At 38.3% G+C, this 23796-nt stretch overlaps 1 protein-coding gene across 1 annotated transcript in view; it reads left to right on the top strand.

Annotated features, from left to right (window-relative positions):
* The window catches only part of vstm2a (V-set and transmembrane domain containing 2A), a 98815-nt gene extending 76011 nt beyond the window's left edge, over positions 1-22804 (top strand). Inside the window, exon 5 of the mRNA XM_041968795.1 lies at positions 21891-22804. Within this exon, the coding sequence (XP_041824729.1) occupies positions 21891-21967 (77 nt within the window). The 3' untranslated portion in view covers positions 21968-22804. The remainder of the gene's footprint in view (positions 1-21890) is intronic.
* Positions 22805-23796: the final 992 nt, after the last annotated feature.

Below are 23796 nucleotides of genomic sequence, written 5' to 3'. Positions count from 1 at the left end.
ATTCATTATCATTATAACGGTTTGTGTGTTGGTAAGCATTTATTTTAACTAATTATTTTTGTAAAAGCCTTAGCTTATTTTTATAATTTTTTATTGTTTATCATTTAAACAAAATGTTTAAATGAGCACAGAACCATGGCAAATCAAATTAATAAAAGGCCAAAGTTTGAACATTGTGACATTTAAGATAAAGTAACAAATACTCTTTTCAGCTTTTCAGTCTACAATATCGTTTAAATGCAGCCAGATGTGGTTTATTATTTTAGTTTTTAAACCTGGCTCCCCGTCTCTCTGTCACACTGTGTGCCTGGTCTGTACTACTACTTGATCTGGGCTCATCCAAATATCAGTATCAGCGATACCAAGGCCAGTGTAGGTGTTGATCGATAACAGCGTGATGAGATCGATATTTTCCTTGCAGAGTGTTTTCGGGGCAAAAAGCCAAAGAATGTGAAAGAGACCGACCGACAGCAGGTTTTGCTTTTGTTTGCACTGTTTACTTATTTATTTTATGATAAAAGTGGATAACAGTTATTTTACTTTTTTGGTACATTGTTGATGTTTTTTTAATATTGTTTACAAACAGAAAAGCTTAAATTTGAATTTTCTTCTGCCTTTCAGTTTGTTTATAATGAATGTTTTATTTTTCTCAGTACTGTGTTTTATTATGATCATATTCATGATGAAAAATTAAAGGCAAAATCATTAAATGATTGTGAAGTTTCAAGCAAAAAGTATTGGTATTGTATCGGTATCAGCGATACTTGCCCTGGATTTACTTGATATCAGATGCCTACCAACATTTGCAGTACGGCCTTGGCCTGCAGGTTTTCCATGCATCCCTGCTTCAACACACCTGAAGCGTTACGTTTACGGTCATCCTAACAACCGGGGGTTGATATGCTATAAAATCAGTTGCTGCTATCCTCAGTTTATATTCCATGAGGAGAAAATGATGGTTGGCTTTCGCACCCTTGGTCTTGGTGGGAGAGGTCTTCCATCACTCCTTCTTAAACTGCTGGATGTGCGTTAGAAGAAGTGACCACATTTTTTTGTTACTTCTACATAATCATGAAATATTTACCAAAGAAATCTTTTGTTTTCTGGATTTCATGATTATTCACCAGAATACAGTGAGTTAAACTAAAATAAAGCTCTGAGCTGTGGGATTAGAGCGACACTACATAAATTTACAAGCTAAAAACTCACTTTGATGGCACACTGATTCATCGTTTCATTATGTACATTCCTGGAGCTGTTGTTGCTCTGCAGCATCCAGAGGCTAAAGAACTGTACTTAACTTTATTTTCCAGCCTGGGGCATCACGTTACAGCTGGGTTTTGCTTTATGGCACTGCCTGACATGCCAGAAACTGGCATTTGATGCAGTTTTGGCCGTTTTCAATGAGGACCATGGCTGATTTATGAAAGAAAGGAGGACATTTTAGGTAGAGGACAGAAAAGAAAGAGAGTAAGGGGCAGAACCAGAGCAGTGCTGCTTCAACATTAGCTCACTTTGATGATGATACGAGAGTTTGTTTATTTTTAACAAGAAAAAAAACAGCAGATGGCTGCAGGAACCAGACTGGATGCAGAGTGAATGGTTAGAGTTGTTTGGGGAAGAGGCTGCAGAAACGCTTCTGCTCTAATGCACATCAGTTGTGGGTGTATCGATACTCGTATCTGCCAGTAAAATATCAGATTCTGTACTTAACTATCAACATACCACCTGTGCTGATACAAACTATGTGATTTTTTTTTTCCACTTCTGAGGGTTTTAGGCAATAAAATTACAAACACACTGTGTACGTATCCCTTCCTCGTTTTCCATGTCATGATGATGATAATGATAGGGTTCCTGATGATGATGATTATGTTGGGTTTTAGTATTTTACTGGTTTAATTCGGGGTCTTGATAATTATGTTTTTTTTTTTATGTTTATTACAATACTATTATATTTTGTATATAATTGTAATGTAAATATTTTATCATTTTAAAAATGTTTATTATTTTTATTTGATTTAGTAATTCTGTTATAATCTTATTTCTATTTCTTTTAAGTATTTATCCTCATGAGTTGGATCCATATTTTAAATTGCCCTTGCAATAAAGAAATTATTGCACGATGTACAATTAACAGACAAAAAGTACGTGTATCAGTACTGATGAAAAAGTACCAAAAAGCACCAAAGTCATTGATCCTCAGGTGATCAGGTTAGTTTTGGTCTGTGTTGGGACGTGGTGGTGAATGGCTCCATATGTCTGAGGTGTTTCTCAGAGCCATTGTCCCTTAATTGAACCCAAGCTCCTCTACTCCAATCAATCAATGTTTTTTGTTTTTTTCCCCCTATTGAAGCAGCTGATTCTCTGATCCTCCGTTTAAACAGATTCATAAGATTTAAACATAAAAATGAACCTCGATTTTTAAAAAATTCTACATGAAGACTGAAAATATGTGTTGCTATAATAATGAATGACTTCAGCAACAGAAGTGAAATGATAAAGGCCTCCATCTTCCTCTGTGATGTAGCGAGGGTGACTTCATCCTGAGTGTAAAGTTATGAAAAATGCTGTGGTGCACTTTCCTTCCATCGGGTACATGACCCATAAACATTAGGCTCGGATGTAACAAGTTTATAAAAGTTTATATATACATATGAGACCCAGAGACACCTTTAAGTTGTGTCTGTTTGAACACATAGCTAACAGACACATTTTACTGCATTTTCTCTAATATTTTTCACTCTCACTTAAAGGATAAATCTAAACTTGTTTAAAACACAACCACTTAATTTCTCTGACTATCCAATAGTTGTGTTGTTCTTCCTCAAATATGAATGCCAGTCATTTCCTCACTGGTCAGACAGTTTAGATGAAGTTTGTCCTGCTCTGGGCTCAGATAGCTGTCTGCACCCTGCAGTCAAACACAGGGAGATATTACTTGCCACTGAATAGATGTAAAAATTGAATAATCCCCAAGGCTGCAGAGTTGGAGATTATGAGGCAGCCAAATTATGCTGACAACTGTGTTGCAGAGAGTCCTCTGTGCGGTGTGTCTGACAGAGATAAATGCCTCTCTGTGACTGATCAGGCAGCCTCAGCCACCTCCACATGGCTGCAGAGAGCTGTTACGGCTGAGGGCGACAGAGTTCTATTACTGCCGCTGCCCAGGTTTGAGGCTGATGAGCAACAATAGGTAAATGGAATGAGATGAAATTAAACCTGGGAGAGTGCAGATATTTCTTTTTCCGCATTGCTGCATGTGTAAACAATGGGGTGGGGGGGTGATCGTGGCTGGTGGAGCGGCCTCAGCAGTGGAACGGGTTGAGTGTGTCAGCTGTTGTTAGATCACAGGTCGGTTCCATTGTTCCTGGCAGTGTTGTTCTCTCGAAGCTCAGAGGTGACCCAAGCCGAATGTGGGGGAAAAATAAATAAATAAATAAAGAGAAATAAAAGAAAAATGTCCCTAAGCCAGACTTGTCTCCACCCGTGGGCCTGCCTGGTTCCTGCACGAACAAAAACAAATATGGACTCAGCTTGATTGCATAAGCTCTCATCCAGACCAAAAAGAAAACACTGACCTTGTTTGAAGAAGCACCATATGTTTATATATATATATATATATATATATATACATATATATATATATTATTTATTTATTTATTTTTATGCCCTGACTGCATCTAAAGAAGGAACAGAAATGAGTCATCATTCCAGTAGGTGGATCAGCAACACAATTTCTGTTCATGACTATATTCACATTACTTGGAGCAATGTCTGTTTGAGTCTGTTAACATTCGCTCCTAACACACTTTATTCTTGCCTTTTGGACATGAGTGTACATCTGGGGGAAAAATCAGTCCTGAACACCACTGAAACCTCACGGAGAAGGTCTTCAAAACAAAGAGATGATGAGCAGACAGCTGCTCATAGCTGATACGCTGAAAGCCCAAACCAGGATGTCCTGTTTGTTTATTTATTTATTTGTTTATTTATTTATTTATTCATTCATTCATTCATTCATTCATTTGTGCTTTAAAATGTTTATTTCTTTATTGTAACAATAGTCAGACGTACAGCTGAAACATGCTGAGCTCCCTCAGAGAACCAAATCTGTTCAGACATCATTTTCCAATTAACACACAGTAAACTATTTAGGTTACAGCAAAATTGCTTTTGTCTTCTTTTTTTCCCCCTACTTGTAAATGAGAAATTAATTTGATATTATGTTCTTAGATTTCTGCATTAGATGCACATGTCCCCTCTAGACTCTCTGTGCAGTTACAAAAACAGCAAACAGAGAACAAGCTTTCACTTTTAAATCTGTTTATAGACTAAACTCAGTTCTCACAAGGCTAAAACTCCAGATAAATGTAAGCAAGCATATTAGGCCACGTTCTTAAAATATGCAGAGACATATGGACTATGTTAAGTGAAAATTTAATTATTGTCAGGAAAATTGAGGGAAAAACGGAAATAAATGGGGAAGTAGAATAATGACAAAGAACTCACCCTCACAGGCTTTTTTTTTTTAAACTTTAATACTCGGTAGGCTGAATACAGAACTTTATAAAGGTTTTTGGAGTTGTTGTATCACACTTTAAAAAAATAAATAAATAATAAATGTTGCAAAATACAGGCAAATTTTTGAGAAGATAAAACATGGAGATTTTAGGCCATGACAGAATCGTCTTTCAGGGTAAGACAAGACAAGATCGTTATTTGCAGGACCAATGACATTTTGAAAGAATAAACTCCCAGATGCAACATTTTTTTTACAAAATAAGGGTCAAGATATAATCGAATATATACAGATATGATACAGAACAGATTGTAACAGCATGTGAAGAAGAGGAGCCAAACACAGGATGACGAGGCGAGAGGCAGATGGTTAGTGATGCTACGTAACGGTGAAGGTTGTCTTTCTCACGTCCGAAGCCTTGCTGCCCACCTGCACCACATCACTGCCTCAGAAAGTGGTTCAGATCTTGCTGCAAGCCTCATCTGTGCCATGCCAAAAGTTGTTTCTGAAGGCTGGAGAAGTTGTTTCCAAAAGAGAAATTTACCCAAACTCAGTTGAAAAAACTATTGTTTCTTATTTAAAATCAGTCTTTTTTTTCTGCACTGTACATAATTGTTCTAGTTACACAAACATATTCTCACTCCTCTGTCTGCTTAAACCCATGCTAGTTTCCAGATGTGACATTATTACAATACAGTTTATACACATAAAATGATTAGTTTGCACACATATACAGAAAATACACTAAATAAATTTGTTTCATCATTATTTATTGTCTACTGTCTTTTGTACATTTTGACTAGCAGGTGGTTTCATGTGAACACAAACTCTTGAGAAATGAATCTTTTTCTGAACCAATTTTCAGAAACGCTTTGAATGTTTCATGAAGCTTCATCTGAACATCATGAATAAATCTTATTTAACTGAACAAAAGGTGGTGCATTGGCATTAAATGACAAAAAAAAGTAAATAAGAGAAAGACATAACACAATGCACGAGAATCTGGAAAAAGAATCTAGAAAGACACAAGCTCAATTAAGACAGAACAAACCGCTAATGGACAAAAGAGATCAAGGAGCATTTATAGAGAACAAGAAATGCAAATGAGGAGCAGGTGTGTCATGAACTTGAAATAGTGAAAAGCAGATGGAAACGTATAAAGCTTCTGACGCTTTTTTCTAATTACATGGAAAAAGACACTCCCTACAGAGTGCCATCTAGTGTTCTGATTCAACTATAGACACAAACTTCCAAATGCCTCACATATCTTGTTGATTCCAGTTCCTGAGGTGCACGGCTGCAGAGTTGCTGCTTCCTCATGCATAGCCCAAAAATGCTGTAAGGTGTTTTTTTCTAAACAGCAACCCTTGTGAGTAACGCAGAGCTGCCACCCAAGTAATACCAAACAAAAATGACCATACTGTGACAGTGTTATTTTAAAAACGTAAAACATTAACCTGAACCAGACAGGGCTGTCTCTTTGTGTTGGTTACTTTCATCTCACATATTTCAGTTTTATTTTAGTTGTTAGACCCAAGCTAGGACCTTGGTGTAACTAGTCATAGATGTTAACCATGAGCAACACATGCACATACAAAACACACAACCTAATGTCACTACAATAAATCAGATTAAAATAATTAATCCTTGACAAAAAGACCTACGATGTTTCTGCTTCATGGCATCTCCACGTTTTGTGCCCTGATATTTCTAGATCATAACAACAAGCTCTGCGTACTTTAATTTCCAGCAATGAAACATCACATTTCACCTTTTATGCAATTAAACACTTCATGTTTTTTTCAACAATAAATTATCAGGTTATAATGTCATAAGTTTCTTTATTTTCTCTCGGGTGGCAGCTCTACATTTCCAAATGTGAGCATATGAGTCACTGAACCTAACAGTGCCCTGAAGCAGTCAAGATAATATGAAGGTAACTAACTAAGGCTAATAACTGGTTATGATCTGATGGATTAGTAAGTTAAACAGCCACATTTGTCAGAAACAATCTAAACATAATTTAAAAGAAAAAAGTTCTGAATGAAATATGACCAACTAGAGACTGCTAGGCTCTAAAGCACCTCCATATTCTGCTCTTATGGGACGAAAACAGACGTTGTCCTGCATTAACCAACAGATTAGCTAGTTTTCATCTTCTTTCTTTGTCAGAACAAATATAAGAAACCATGACACTTTTCCACACAGAAAGTAGTTAATAGTCACAGAGGACAAAAAGATGCCTCCACTGGCTTGAATTAATTTGCCTGTAAAGTGACCTGAGATGACGTTGTTGTGAAGTGGTGCCACAGAAAAAAGATATATTTAATTGGAAAAAAAAACCCTGAATCAGTAATCATTTTATGAAGCCATCACGTCCATCTGAATCGTAATCAGATTGAATTGTGGTGTATCTAAAGATTCCCACCCCTGCTCTGGAGCCTCTGTAATTCCATTCTGTAACAGGAAATGAGCAGAATGCAGAAAAGAAAACCACTACAATGTCAAACCAGAATAAAAAATTAACAAAAACTCAGGCTGAACCAGAGAACACACACACACGCACACACACACACACACACACAAAAAAACAGGAAAACACAGGAACAGTAGAAAAAAAATAGATAATAACAAGAAATAAGCAACAATATGGATAAATCACATATACACATAGATGACACTAAAATTACAATTTTCTATTACACTGAGGAAAGGAACGGAAACATTAGGCCATTACAAGAGAGAGTTGGTGGTGGGGCTCGGTGTTTGGGAAGGAAGGGATAATCTCTGCTATGAATTTAACTGAGAAACAGCTCCAGAAAAGAAGCTGAACATTTAAATATTTGGAAGTGGCTAAGTCAAAGCCCTTAACTCAGCACTGAAATCTGTAGCGTGACCCAAAGACTGTTAAACATCAGCAGAACCCATCCAGTGTTCTGTATGCAGAGATGAGCAGAAGCTATGCTACAGCAGTAGTCAGGAGGAAGCACAGTTGTCCAACAACTGGAAAGTCGGTAGATCGCTTCCAGGCTTCCCCTGCCTCCATGCTGAAGTGCCCTTGGGCAAGACATTGAACATTGAACCCCAGATTGCCTCCCAGTGTGTCTATCGGGGTGTGAATGGGTGAATGCTGCATGTAGTGTAAAGCGCTTTGAGTAGTCACCATGACTGGAAAAGTGCTATATAACTACTGTCATTATGCGATTTACCCACATGAAGCTTTAATGTTTCATAGGCTATTTTCATTTGCTGTTCAACTTCTAATTTTTGTTTTCTTATTTTGTTGCTTTTTACAAGTATAAAAAAGTAATGAACAAGAGATTCAGAACTTCCCAAAAGTCCGTTTCAGTTCTACGTTGTAAGGCAAGCGATGGGAGGAACAACAGGAAATTAGAGTGAAGTTTATATATTTGAAAAGCTGCTAAATATTTGAAACAAAATAATAATACACAACAAGCGGTGCTGATGAGCCTCGATACATGAAGTCCTGATCAGCTCTTTGTCCCTTTTGGTGGTTTTGGCTGAATGGTTTGGAAAACGTTGCAGTGATGTGGGCTGCTGATGCGAACCTGGTGTGGTAGAGGCTTGTTTTGGGGCCTTTGAGTTAAACCTGTTACATTCTCTACGAGAACTTGTTTTCTTGTTCTCAGGGACACAAGAAAAAAAATATGTCATTTGTTCTTTTTGTTGTTTGGGAACGTCTTGCAGTTTGTTCCTGAAGCATCAGCCAAGCAGAACTTTCTCACCGTGGCCGTGGTTAACGTGGAAAGTTGTCACTTCGCATTTCTAATGATGCAAGCTTTAATTAACTGCGAATCGAGGTGATGAGAAAATACGAAAATGAATATGACACATGATAAATAAAGACACGGACACTGCTGCGTGCACAACCCCGCCCAGTTGTGGACGAAGCTTCTTGTGGAGTATGAATTGACTGGACCAAAGCAAAACTTTTTTTCTTGTTATTGCAACCTTGAAGACAAGAACAAAGTTATCCCTTCACACAGAGTATGTAACAAGCTTGACTCATCAAACTCTGGTATCAAATTTAGCCTCATTCACAGCTGAACAGTCCAGATGCCTTGTAACATAATCCACTTTATAAGCAGTCGGTGTAAAATCCAGTCGTGGCTTTTTTGAAACATGTAAGCAAGCAATGCAAAGAGACAGTCAGCAAACCAGTCTGCCAGCAGCCAGCTAAGGATCGGCATCATTAGATAGAAATGGCACTAAGCCAGTCTGGGCTCCCTGTGGAGGTGCCTTGGTGGACCCGACTGCTTTGCTGCCCTGTAATCGATATCCGCATCACCGTTTCACCAAGCCAAAAACATTTTGACAAAATGTGGAGTGCTGTGTTGGGTTAAGGAGGACAAATGGAAAGTATTCAGTGTGGGTTTATTTTCTCCCTGCTGAGAAGCTGAACATGTCTCCTCTAAAGCAGACAGATACTCTCACTCATTATGCCTAAGCATCATTCACTCTGCACATGCTGGAGAAAATGCCAGCTCAAAGCGTTCCACACTCAGCTCTGAACCTTGAGACATCATTTGAAAGTTAAATGTCCATATATTCACTTTCTTTTTTTTCTGTGCGCACCTCCTTTTCAGCTGCGAGAATGAGCTGTGAATTCCTCTCACGTCTCGCAGACTCTGTGACCTTGTCAAACAAACGGTGACAGGAAGTAGGTGGAGGAAGCTCTCAGCCACACAGATGAATGAATGACAAAATACAGCTACTGTCCAGATAAAAGGCCTTTTGTGTGTGACTCTGCATGTGGGCGTTCAGATGTGTTGCAGGACTTATTTTGCATGTTTTGCCTGTGCTCAGCAATTAAAATGCAGCTGAGTACAAAAACAAGAACTAAAAAATGTTCCTTTGTTCTTCTCTAAAAATAGCAGGAGCAAGGTCCTTGCTTTACCTTTGTTATGATTGTTGGCAAGGTTAGTTTGGACGTGATAAACAACTTCTACAAAACAACTTCAGATTGTTAGTTAATTTTACTTACTGGAGTCCTGTCTTTTCTCCTGACCTGGAAATCGTTTCCCTTTTCTGTAACAGGGGACTCCAATGCAACTTGAAATGCATGTTGAGGAGATAAAAGCAAGTAGAGAAGGTGCTTTCTGGAGGAGCTTAGCAAAAGGAAACACAGCTGTGTTCTTCTTGGCATCGCTCTCACGCATCCTCGCTTCCAGGAGTGAAGATGTATTAAAGAGATGCAAGTGGGAGAAGTGATGAGATACATTAGTGTGATGAAAAGGACCTGCAGTGCCTCCCAGTTATATGTGAACTGCCAGATTCCCCTACATTCACCATGTTGAAGGTAAAACTGATGGGAACAGTTTCACAGCTTGTGTGTGCATGGCGATATGGTTTTGCATCACTGATCCCTGCAGTGTTTCAGTGTGAAAGAAAAAATGAAACTTCCAGTTTTGCCATCAAGTTTTCACGTTAAAATCTACAGAAAACACAACATTTCTTTGGACCTTGATTCATAGAAAAGGAAGGTTTAAAATACTGAAGATAAGACATTAAAAGCACTTCATCACTTTATTTTAGTTGTCGGAACCAACCAAGCTTGGGCATAGGTGTAACCACTTATACATGTTAACCATGAGCAACACATGCACACAAAGAAAGTTGGGCCCCAAGGTCAAGAAATTTAAGAACCCCTGATATAAGAGAGGGGGAATGGCAGATATTGGAGAGCTTTAATTAAATAAGCTAATTTTACAGGGTGACAAAATGTTGTGTTGCTTCAGTAAAGTCTCTAATACCTGAGAGTTGGATGAGATCTCAGGTCTGTTCCAGACATGTGGTGCATGAAGGATGAATGCTCGGTCTAATCTCTAGGAAATATTTGTAGATTTGTCACAGATCATATAGAACCCGGAGAGCAGCAGCTCAGATATAAACCATTTTTTATTTATTTTTTTATTTCTGATGACATGACTGGCTAGTGGAAAAGACAGGAAGTTGTTTGTACATTATTCAATATAGGAAAAAGAAAGTCGGTAAAGATTAAAAATGTAAACAAAGCAGTGTTTACTTTTGTTTTTTAGGTTTGTATATTGGTCTTTAGAGTCTTTACTCCACGTGTTCTCAGGAAAATATAACTTTTGAAGATGACAAATGAGCAGAAACTGTATATGTGTCATGTTGAGTAGCTGTTTGCTTCCTGCTGCCTGATCCCTTCCACTCATCGATGACATGATAAACACGCCAAAACAAAATGAAAAGACCACACAAAAAAAAGTCAACGGGGTCCGATAAAGCTGACGGTGTGAAACACACCACAGAGAAAAGAGTTCATCGATGCTCACAACAAGCTTGGTGCTCAAAGGTTGCTACAGGAAATCACAAAAAATAAGCAGCTGAACTCACTAAAGATAAATAAATGGAAATTCATTAATTTATCTTTTTTATTTTATTTTATTTGTTTTTGGTCTTCTTAAAGAGGCACTAGTACACTTTGGCAGATTTCTCAGTGAGGTTAGTCTAGCACGTGTCTTACACCCCATCTCGCCACTGAGCTCTCTGCAACCAGCAAAAGTCAGTCTCTGTTACTCTGTCGCTTCCTTTTTCTTTCCAACTCTTCCTCCAATAATGTCCTTCCCTGTTTCTTTGCTGAATCAGCCATGGTGTACTTTAAAAATGGCCAATGCGTTGATATCCAGTTACTGGACTGTGCGTAAAAGGAAATGCTGCTGTCAAGTGATGCATCAGAAAAGAAAAATAAAAACAGATGTGAAGCGCAGTTTTTCCGCTTCAGAATGGTGAAAGGGAACATTGGTCAGGAACATATTTAAAGTTACTGTCTGTAAATAATTACTGCCATCTAGTGGTAAAGGTGAACATAGCAATTACATGATTGCTATGTTCACATCTGTAAAAATGCCATTTACAGATGTGAATGGACAGTAGTTGTCAGTGTCCAAAATCCTTCCAGACATAAACACGGTTTCATCTGTGAGTGGATCTAGTGGCCCCAGGTGCAGCAATCACTACACTGCAGATGATTACTTCAACATTATGTACATATGTACTGTCTTCTTCTATCCTTTTATCCTAAACTGTGCTCTGCCAGTCATCAAACAAATCAGTTTAAAGCTCAGAGGGTTCTCACTTCACACAAAAAATTTAGTTTTCTGCCCAAGAGACACAGTAGTAAAAAGGGAGGCACAAATATGGCAGCTGCCATGTATGTGGACCCACATCAAGTGGATATAAATGGCTCATTGTAAGAGAATAAAAGAAGAACAGTTATTGTAGTAAAGTGATTAAACAGCAATAGAAAGGTACATAGTGCAATGTTAAAACATGAGCTCTTGAATTGTCAAGGAAGAAAGAATCAGTTGGAATTTATCCTTGTATGGGTATCCATAAGTAGTTCACATTTTGTGGAGTTTTTTGATGTCTTATGTCGATCCACTGGCTCTAAAATTCAAGCATCCATGACATTTTTCTGCAGATCATTCTGTGGCTCTCTGAACGTGACCATGGAGGTTTCCATCATTCCCAAAGATGAAGGATTGTAAAGAGACTGAGAGCAAGTGGGCACTTTTTGTCTCATATTACATAGCATAACACTTTGAAATCTGTATCAAAACCTTAAACATCATTAATTAACATTAATTTATTATATGAACTTGATTTAGGGTTGAAGGAGGATTGAGTCCATTCAACTGCCACTTAAGAGGCAAGTTACATCCCAATAATGCATCTCTTTTGTAAGAATTTATAAAATAGTTCAAGTCATTGAATAAATGAGGATTTTGCAGAGTTATTGAAACTGCTGCTGCTGCTGACTACGTAGATGGATGTTGAAATTTATTTACATGCAGAGCGGGAAGTGAGGAAGGTGTGGGGGCGTACTGTTCTGCTAGGTGTGATCCAGTGTACTCTGATCACTGATACACATGCTAATATCAGATGTAAGCAGGACCTTGTTGTATGAATGCAGTGTTTTACTGATACTGCAGATAATGTTTGACAGAACCTTTCAACCGCAGCTACATTTTCTTTACCTGATGAAATCACATCTGCAGAACATGCAGCCTCTTTTACTGTTTGTTTTCCCTCAAAGTGAAAAATGCCTTTGAAAATCCAATATGAAATAACAATAACCACCACAACAGCAAATCAATAATGTATGAATTGCAATCCTCCAGCTGTTCTGCTCAAGTGTGGCTTGATCACATGATCCAAGAGAGAATGCAGCACGGTTTAGAGATGCTTGCCAGACTTTTCAGGGGATCTAGAAGATGACAAAGCTGACACTTAAGAATTGATTCAATACAGTGTTGCAGCATTCAATGACCAATTATTTGGAATTTACCCAGAGGGAGGTCATCATGACCTGGTGGCACCGCCCATGTGTCAGAATGTAGAGCAATGCTGCTGAAAAACCAGAAAACCATTAAGTCCACTGTTCAGTGTACTTTTAGCAAAGCTTCTTCCATGCTGAGGTTCTGATGCTGATCAACCAGCAGATAGAAATCAGTAAATATGCAGTTCAGATTTGGGCATATTTGCAAATCCAACAGATTTTTTATCTCAGTTCTTTCAGCCTGTTGGGTTATGAATCAGACATAAAGACAGGTGAAGAACCTTTGGTAGGATTTTACAATTTTGTGGTTTTCCAGCCAATTTTCCTCTTAGTAGTTGGGTTCAGTAAGTACCTTTTATTCAATCCAATATCCAATAAAAGAAAAAGTGCCATGTATACTTCTTAACTTAGAGTTTTCTATCCGTGGTCATGTCTGTGGTGGATGTTCTTTCTGTGCATGCTTGAACCGTGTGGGGGTTAGTTGACATGAGGAGTTTCAGGAAAGACTTGAAAAGCAATAACTGGACTGTGGCAGATAAAATGTTTTTGTTTGAAACTCTGAAAGGATTTTTTATTTACTTTTCTTTTATTGCTGCTACATTAAAGGTATTTGCAGTAAAGCAAAAATTTCTACCTTGCTAATTTTCACACAGCACAGATAACATTTAAAGCTATATAGTTTACAAGGGAGCTAAATTTTAACGTCGTCTTTTTGTGGTCCTCATTTCTGAAAACCTTTATAGCTTTGCAGGCCCCTGATTTTGGGCTCTGTGATGTGTTGGGAGGAAATTTTTCCTGCCGATGTCTCTTCCATTTCCCAACAAAGCACAGCTCCTCCTCTGTTGAGTAAACTATCCTATGATTGATGGACAATCAATATGTGGCTTCAGATTTGCCTCTCTGTTCAGATGGCATGCAGATTCATCTTCTGGCTTTTTAATACCATTTTAATGAGAGGGAAATTTAAGCTTAATGTACTGAGATATTTTGTTACAGACTTCCTCAGTCAGATGCTTACAGCAGGTAAGGTGTGGGGCTTGCTTTTCTTTCTGACACACACTGCTGCTTGGTTGTCTGTCAGAGCTGCACACGGCAAACATGACACATTTTCATGTAAAAAACTAAAAGACCAAAAAACCAAACACTAAATTCAACCAAATTCAGGTTTTAATCAAATAAAATAACCTGCCAGTACAGAAAGCTCACTGAACTTGGTAAGATTTCTTGAAATAAGAAAAAGAAGTTATTTATTTAGATATATTTGAAGAGGTGAAAGACTTATTCCAAGTCCATTAAGTATAAAAAAAAGCTTCAAAACTTTAAGAGAAAATATCTTAAAACATGAGCAACATGATTTTACTGAATTAAATCATTTATTGATTTACAAAATAAAATAAAAGCCGATATAAATTATTGTACATAATAAGATTTTATAAATGATAGTTTTTTTGTAATTTTTTAACTGTTTATAAGACCTTTTATTATACAAGTTCGTTCCCCAGCAGGAAAATCACAATGCAACTGCAAAATATTAAGGGATCAAAAACAGTTACTAAAAAGTAAAGAATTTATTGTAGCTTTTTACTTTATTATTGCAAACCGATTGACTTCAGTTGAATTATGTTGTTTAGTTTTGATATTTTTATCTTAAAGTGCGAAAGAAAAAACAACGAGAAGCATTGACAGTTTTGAGTTTTTTTTGTTTTGTTTTGTTTTTTTTTTTCCTTAAGGACTAAATGTTTCACCAAGTGTTTTACAATGTTTCTCACTTCTTAAGAGCCAAGAAATTTTTCAGTGTTTCAGGAAATATTACCCAGTGTCATGGTTAGGAGATAATGTTGACCTAAAGAGAGGCAGGAACAAGGTTTCAATGACAGAACAGACGACTTAGGAAACAACACTGTGGAAAACTGAAAAGGAAACACAGGAGGACTAATTACAAGCAGGTGAGCTGACGCACAGGAAGCAAAACAGAACACATAAAAGTAATAATTACAAAATAAACGAGAAAGGACCGAACTCAAACCGTCCAGACAAACCAGAATCTACAGATCATGACACAGAGTGTAATTACCTCACTGCTCTGGCTTGATTATAGTCTGAATCTTTTTAAGTGTCATTTATATATTTGTATTTTGCATTAGCATAGCTGATTTTTTTGTAGTGTACTCAGCCAGCATCTTGCAGTCAGACCTTTGCCTTCTACATCAGTGAGGGTCGGGAGAAAAAGCAGATGAAATCAAAAAGAACTGTAATTCTCTGGGTTAATATTTTCTTGCTCTTGAAAAGAAACAGATCACGCGTTGTCCACATGGCAGGAGATTTAGAAAATTATTACTGCAGGTGTGTAACAGCCGCAACTACGACATCAGATTACTGCAGAAATGTGTCCTCTCCCACTTGCTGAGTGCTTTTACAGACCAACCACATCTATCTTACAGCACCTTTGCACGCTACTCCTTCGTCATGCACACACGACTATCTTGAGTAAGCTGAAGGTCAGCCCACCAACCTTCCACTGCTCTTCATCCTGATCTCCAGCCGCCTCGTGTTTTTCAGACTCCCATAAAACTGTGAAGTTTGTTCAGTCTTTGAAACTGTCAGTATGCAGGCTCAGACATCTCACTGGCATTTGCAACCATCTCTGTGTTTTTGAAAAGCAAAAAATGTGCCAGTTTGTGTTTGAATTGTAAAGCAAAGCAATATGTTCCTCTGCAGCAGGGCACAGAAAAGACACATTTGTGCAGCACTCCTTTGGACAAATTGACACCTTTCAGACAGAGTGCATAAAGTCTGAAAATTCAGCACTTATTTCTTTGTCCAAAAATGACTTCTATGTGATTCAGCCACGTCACTTTTAAAGTCAAATCTTTCCACAAGTTTTAAACCTGCCATCAGTCCACAGACTGGTACTTTTTGCTCATCTTGGTCATTTTCTCAAATGAGTGAACGTTGAGTCATGTCTATTTACAACTGAAGTATTAGTGACCAGTTAATGAACGCTGTCGTGGATTTCAGAAAAAATCATTTTACACACTTTAACACATTAACAAAGGCTGAGTGGACTTGATTTAACCATCTCTGAGACAGCAGGACAAGAGAAATCTGCATCACTGAACTGACTTCCTGCTGCTTGTGATACTGATAACTAACAATGTGAAGATGCTAACAATTGCCAGTTTTGACTCAGACAACAATATTATATAAAGGAGGGCTTGAAGGGTGACCTGACCTTCAAGTAGGAGATTTCTAGTTCCATATGTTTTCCTACATATTTACATCTGCTGTAGTTTGGGGATTAATGTCTTTTCTCCAGCCTTTCTACCTTCTAATGGTGGCAAGTAATCATTAAACACGGTTCAAAAATACATAGATGGGGTAAGAAAACAGTACATGATCGTGGACTACACGCTACCATGAACTAAACAACCACCATCCAAAACCTTGCTGAATCAGTTTAAGGCACGGTTTTGAAGCTAACACATAAAACTCTTCCTGTTTGACAGTATCTTGTAATTTTGGGCTGATTATTTATAGTTTTCTTACTCTACCTCTGCACTTTAACTCCTGAGATGGTTCCATTCATTGCCATTGTAGAAAAGTAAGAAATCATAAAAGGGTCCGGAAATGAAGGAAAAATCAGAAGAAAGAGAAAATATTTTCTTGCATTAAAGTCTGAAGAATAATGACTCAAAGTCATAGTTCCAGCGGTACGTGTACCCCCGGTGGCACTTGCCCTCCTTTTTAGTGGTAAGCTGCAGAATTTTCCACCAATGAGCAAAATATGTTTTGAGTAATTTGTAAATGACAGATAATATTACATTTTAACCATCAGTTCTGGTTTTACATGGTCTATCAATGTCAAAGACAAACTGGGAGGGAGTTCTAACCTTCTCAGTGAAGCTGACAGCAGCGTTCCAGATGACCTAGTTTTTTTTTTTGTTACTGTGCTGTGCACTTTACATGATCTAATCATGCCGGTGTAATCAGAAAACTAAGGATGTCTCTGCCCTACACTCTGGGTAATCTGCAAATTGCAGGACTCTGCGATAAAGGCTTTTCTTCTCTTGCTGTCATAACAACACAACACAGAAGAATGGATGGAGAGTCAGTCTGAGGCTGAAGCTAACATCTATTGATTCAGACTGTGTTCAAAGAAGTAGGAGCATCTTTCTTATCAGGATCATCGGTAACATTTTCTTCACTCTCTAAACTTTAAAAAAGCTGTAAAATGCCGTGCTTTCCCCGACCATTACACTGAGAGGCACTCCGCACCCCCATCGAGACCCATCACCCCCACCAGAAGGTAAAGTTCGTTTATTTTGACCTGGTTTTCTGTAGAGTGCCAAGTCACAACAGAAGTCAATAAAGGTTCCTTTTCCTCTAAAACCGGTTCATTTGTGTTTTGATTAGAAAAACAAAACCGTCTGATGTTATTTATGTGCTGTAGCTGGTCTCTGTGTGCAAGGGGGAGTTTGGTCACACAGAGACCTGCACGCACACACAGGTGAGCACATTTCCACCAGCAGAGACAACACGTCTAAAAACACACTAACCAGCTGACAATCTACGGATCCCCCAGAACATCGGAATTTTTTCTATTTGCGTCAGCACACAATACTTTTGCGTTCCCTCACAATACTTTATTAAATTATCCTTTTTGAGCCAGAAGATCCTCAAGAGAAGCCAGCACCATGTGTTTTTGGCAGAATTAGCCTAACCTCTTCAGTCATGAAAATGAATGGCAGTTAAATTGGTTAAATTACCAATAAATCATATTAATTATTTACCAATAAATCATATTAATCTCACTTTACAGACCCAACACAAGCAGCCAACACAGTAAAGCAGCAAGATGCTTGATACCATTTCTGATTACAGCAAACCTCTTTGTCTGCACTTGTAATTAATCCGTTAAAGGACCACGTTACAGCAACACACTTCTGTTAATGTGGATTTAAAGTCATTGTCAGGCGTTCGTGTTATGTTGACTTGATGCTGAGAGGGTCAGATGCAGACCAGAAACACCTAAAGAAACTGATCAAAATGGCTTTAATATGCTGTGCGCACTCTTGGCCCATCCTTTTTTTTTTTTGCAATACAAAAGTATTGGGTGCTAATGCAAAAGAAAAACGAATTGCATGTGCCGTAAAAATCAGAAAAAGAAATTTGGCTATTTTTTTTTTCTTTTTTTCACAAGAAGGTGTAGCTGTAAAGAGTTGCATTCCAGCGAGAAACAGCCAGAGTATTTCATCTTCTCTGGTGTTACACGAGAACTTCATGTCCATTTGCGGGAACATGCACAGCTAAACAAGCAGGATCCACCATCAACGTAGTCTTTTCTAACTCATATTATGGCTTAAATAGGTTTTATTAATGTTAATCTGTGAGCTGAGATCTAAACTTTATTTAATGTTCATTATTTAAATGAAACGGTCTTCATGACATTTAAAATGTTTAACTGTTTTCTGTGCCAAATCACTGCCTTTCGGTCAATTGCTGAGAATTCATGGCTCATAACCCCCTCTACAGCAGAGGCCACTAACAAGCGGGCCGCGGTCCGGATCCGGACACAGAACCTGTCCCACATGGACCCAGAGTTAAAATATAAAATCTGACCGGGTGCTTTCATTTTAACTGGCGCAACTTTTACAGTCTTTACGGTAGTGGTCAGGAAACAAACGCATGGATGAGTTTGTCCTGGTCTGTTGATGTTCCTGAGTTAGTGACAGAAAGAAAGATCTGAGACTATCAACACTCCCCAAACCTGGTCGATGATTTTAAGAGTCCGAGTCTCCAGGTGTTTATCAATGCTGACCCTCTTCTCTTTGCTACCAGACAGAATAATCTCAGTTTTACCTTTATTTAATTGTAGAAAAATGCTCTCATTCAGATGTGTATCAATATACACAATTCAATGAGAGCATTTTTCTACAATTAAATGAAGTCTTTAGATAGATAGATAGATAGATAGATAGATAGATAGATAGATAGATAGATAGATAGATAGATAGATGTTTTTCCTAAACATGTTGAATTGAGATGACTTCTTTTTCGTATAACTGATACAGATTTTGCTTTTGCTTTCTTTTCAATATGTTCAAAATAAACAGTTCATTCAATAGTCTGATATTGATCTAGAAAAGAGCAATAGAATTCTTTTTATGCTTTTCTGAGACAGAATGAATCTCCAGTCTTTAACAGGTTGATCAGTGTAGGATAGCGGTGGTTCATGTAATGTGTTTTCGTCTTGAACTGAACCCTTGTGTCACTTTGGCTTTTTATGGCCTTTTACAGACGTGAATACAAACCAAAATGACCTTAAGTGAAAGCTTTGTGTCTTTCAGACATAACTGATGTGCCAGTAAATGTTTCTGATGGCTGTATTTAGGATTGATGAAATATAGTTAGGAGCTAGTCCAGCATCTGTCACATGGTGTGTCAGAGAGAGGTTGTGTTTAATAAAGGTATGAATATTGGCTTGGTGGTCGCTGTGTTCCCTGGAAAACTTGTCTGATGTCAGATTTCCTAGGAAAACAGTTAAAGGAAAAAATCCCCTATGAGATAATGGATTTTTGCTATTTCATTGGAAATGTGTGTGTATAATTAAAAGGGTCCTTCACTGCTAGAGTAGATGATTGTAAAAAGCTTGCTATTGCTGAATTAGTGTATGTTGTTGCTTCTCTCTGCTTCTGTCCACTGATTTCTGGCCGGAGGCTGATTAATTATTCTCAGTGTGAAGGAGGCTTTCCCCTGAGCGACTGCTGTTCCTCGCTGGCATTCCTCTTCTCTAGATCACCTCAAGCCAAATGAGTTGTAGTGGTGAGAATAAAAGGTCAAAGCCTTGCAGCTCTGTACGTTCCACCCCCACCACCACCACCCTTTTTATCCCCCACTACCCAACAGCCCTGTCAATCCAGAGCTGAAGCACAAGGAACAATGTGAGTCTTGCCTTGGTTCTTAGAATTGCATTAAAATTGTAATAGCTTTTTTAATTTATTTATTTATTTATTTTGCTCCTGTTGTATCTCACTTTATTTTCCCGGTTAGCGTTTTTGTCCTCTGACAGGGAGAAAGTTATCCTTTATCCACGGACATCTGCTGCACAGGACTTTATAGCTGACATCTGTTTCTCTCCTCACATTTGTTCAGGTTCAATATCTCCAAGAAACAGGCAAATCCAGCTGAGCTGGGGGTGCTGTGTTCTGGTTTGTATACTTGTTAGTCGTGTCAGATGCTTAGCAAACAGCCAGAGCTGTCGGCAGCATCTGCCCGTGTAAAACCCGCTCAGAACAGTTCAAACATGGTTCTCTTTAAAAGAGGGACATTCTGCATCAATTCTTGAGGTCTTGTAACACTTATTTTTATCCCTGGTCTGCTTGTGTCGCTCTTGTGACTTTGTGTGTGTGTGTGTGTGTTTTCTTTCCTGCAGAATATTTTGCTTGTGTTTAATTTACTCTTATTGTGTTAATGCTTGTTACTTTCTGCTTATTTCTGACTGATTTTGGCTTTTTGTTGACATTTTTTGTCTGAGATGTTTTGAGTAACTGTCTCTTTCATGTCAGTTATTTCACTCAGCTGGATTGAACCCATTAGCTGCCTGGGCGTCGGGGCCTCGTATCCATGCTGTTATTTTAGACATTTAATTTAGTTGCTGCGCGGTCACTTTTTATTCCAACGTTGCAACAATGCATGTAAGTGAGGACTCTTGGTTGAGACTTAAACGTCTTGTTTTTTTTGTCTTGAAGACGACTGGAAAAGCAAATCTTAAAGTTTTGTTTTGGGTTTTTTTTTTTTTTGGCTCCTCAGATCAGATGCCGTATGAGTTAAGAAAACTGAATGACAACATCAAACCCAAATAACAGAAGTGCTGAGCTGAGTCCAGCTGGATGCCTGGAGAGAAACAGACTGTGGAAAGATCCTGAAATGAAATAGAAATATTATGATATTCTTTATTTCAAACATAAAACAATCAAATGATTTTACAGTAATTGATTGTATTTCATCAGTGTCATGAGGAAAAGGGCTAAAGTTTGCTAGCGGATTCAGATATCTACACCGTGTTACGACTACGACGTGGCCTCTGCAGCCATTTTGGTCAATGGTTTGGTTTCCACTGGGCTCTTCAGAAGTGTCTTGTCACAGCTCTCCGCTAAACATCTGTGCAAGTCTATTTTTGATGGAACATGCTTCCAGAATGCATCAAATTCTGCAGGTCAGACAGGAAATCAGACACAGGAGCAGTGTAAAAACTTCCAGTAATTGTCAAAATAAAATAAAATGCAGATTTGTGCTGCTGAACCAACAAACATTACGTCTTTAACCGGTGACTTTAATGGTCTCATGGATCCAGCTAGGCAGACTACACTCGCAGGTGGCATGCTCCCAGTTTGGACTGACGCTCCACGGATGTCGGAAGGAAACTGTGGCGAACCTGGTGGAAATTGGGGATTATACATCCAAGCCAGCTTGTTTATTCATTTATTTTTTTATTATTTTTTTGGGCCACTTTATCAGGGGATGTGCTTTGATGTAGATGTTACAACTTTAGAAACTCTTTACAGTGTATTTATGTATTTATGCATTTGTCTTTATTTACGTATTTATTTATTTATTTTCAAATATTCAATGACATTTATTTTTTAACATTTACTTATTCACTGGTTTTATTTTATTTGTTTCTTGCTGTTGATTGCTCCGGTGATCACCACTGTGTGAGTGATTGGGGGGGGCAGACTGGTACCCTCTGTGTCCATGGAGTGACTCTTCCAAAGAAAGAATTTCCTCACCTGGTTTAAGTGCTAAGCCAGATGTTTATTTCTATTTATATTTTGTAATTATATTCTGTTATAGATGACAGTGGGCATGCAGTGTGTGTGTGTTTATTTCTGTGTGTGTTTATAAATGTGTTGTGTGTCAAGGGGTGTTTTTTTTTTTTTATCATGTACAGCCCTTCATGCTGCTGAAAACGCCTTTATGAATGGAAAGTCATTTCATGTCAGATGGGCAGACATTTTAATTCTCTGTTTCTTCTCTTTGCAGGTACAAGGATATCGTCCAGCTATGGACTGGCCGTCCTGCTTCTGGCGTGCGGTTTGGTGTGGGATGCTTTGTTATAATTTGAGGAACTGATATGGTTTGCAGCCAGCTCTGCTCCATCTGTTTGCTCTCAAAGCAAACAAGAAAAAAAGAGAAAAATTGCCTGTTTTACTCCCTCGCAACCCACTCACCCCATCCTCCCTCCCCACGATGCGAACGGCAGTTGGCTCCTCACCTCCTCTCCACCACTGCTTCTGCATCCAGCACATTGTTATTAGCCACTGCAACCACCAGTCACACCTACAGCAGCCGGATTACCTTTTGTACAGACGTCTACTCAACGCCATCTGAGGTACAGTGTGACGGCGGGACTCTGAATGACTTTCTGAAGGTGTTGCTGTTCTAGTTCATGTGTTCATTGCTCAAAAGTCAACAAGAAAAAAGAAGAATCTATATTTGTGTAATATATATGATCCTAGATATATGTCTGTTTTATTTGAAACACTTAGAATAACTGTATGTGCTGTGTACATAGCTGCCACTCACTCTGGCCATGGAACCTCATTGTGAACAGGCACTTTAGCCCTCTCGAGGAAATTAATCAAACTCAAGTATGTGTTAAATTAGACTATTAATGTTAACCAATAGGTTAAAAAAAAGGTCAGATTTTGCTTTTTTTCCAGCTGTGTTGGCCATGTGCATAATTTTACATCTTGTTGGTGATACATAATGAGTTGTGCATGCTTGGTCTGAAGGCTGAAATGGAAGATGAAGACATTTGTTGAACACGTGGACTTCAGTGTTACGATATGTTAAGTTTAGCTTTATTTTATGTGCTAGCTTTGATGTGAAAAAAATGTCCCTTTGTCAATTTAATTTGTATTGTCTCCTCAGTGAGAATAAAAAAAAACAAATCACAGTTTGTTTAAATGTTTAAAATCCTGACATGTGGTTGAGATGGTTGATCCAAAGCAACCTGCATCATCTCAGTGGCTGTGCACTTCCCTGGACAAACATCAGAATTCATGGATACAGGCTGTTTGTATTATGGTGATCCCAAAACACTTTTTTTCCCCCACATCTCTAGATTGACAAGGGAAGGTGGTGACATGAGATCCATTTAGATCACATATGTCAAACTGGTCCAGCAAAGGGCCGTGTGGCTGCAGGTTTTTGTTCCAACCAAGCAGCAGCACACCAGATTTGACTGATTCAATCAACTGATCTCAGTCTTCAGACAGCTGATTGGTCAAACTGTGTGCTCTTGGCTGGCTGGAACAAAAACCTGCAGCCACACGGCCCTTTGCTGGACCAGTTTGACATGCCTGATTTAGATTATACTCAACAAGACACATGTTTTGTAAGAAATGTGTCAATTTTAACATGATTCTTTTATCTTTGATCTCATTCATTTTCCTTACACTTATTATCTTATTCAGGGTCATGGGTGGATCCCATCTCGGCTACCATCGGGTGAGAGGTCACACGTCTTTTCTTCACACAGAGCATTTCTACAGAAAATGCTTTGACAATCTGATGCACAAACATTCAGAGCAGCGCTTTGGTATGTCAGAGCACACAATGCCTATTTTTGTCACGATCTAGAAAAACCACCTAATATAAAAAGGATTCCTGTGTTGTTAACTTTTGAGCTGAAATGAAATTTTGCTCCATCCATCAGCAGCAAAGATCCGAATTCAAAGTGAAATATGGATGAATAATGGAGGAGAAGGGAATATTGAAGTGAATGAATATAAATCTGCTGTACTGCAGCACAGTCTTTATTTCTTTTATTTCAGTTACCACTGATCCCATTTTGCAGTTCTTTCTCTTAACTAAGGCCCAAACTTTGTATTAATACATAAAAAATTATTATCTGTGCATTTATTGCATTGATTACTGCACTGTG

This window comes from Melanotaenia boesemani, chromosome 18 (genome assembly GCF_017639745.1).
Source record: "Melanotaenia boesemani isolate fMelBoe1 chromosome 18, fMelBoe1.pri, whole genome shotgun sequence".
Lineage (NCBI taxonomy): Eukaryota > Metazoa > Chordata > Actinopteri > Atheriniformes > Melanotaeniidae > Melanotaenia > Melanotaenia boesemani.
This window is presented reverse-complemented; position numbering and strand designations above follow the sequence as displayed.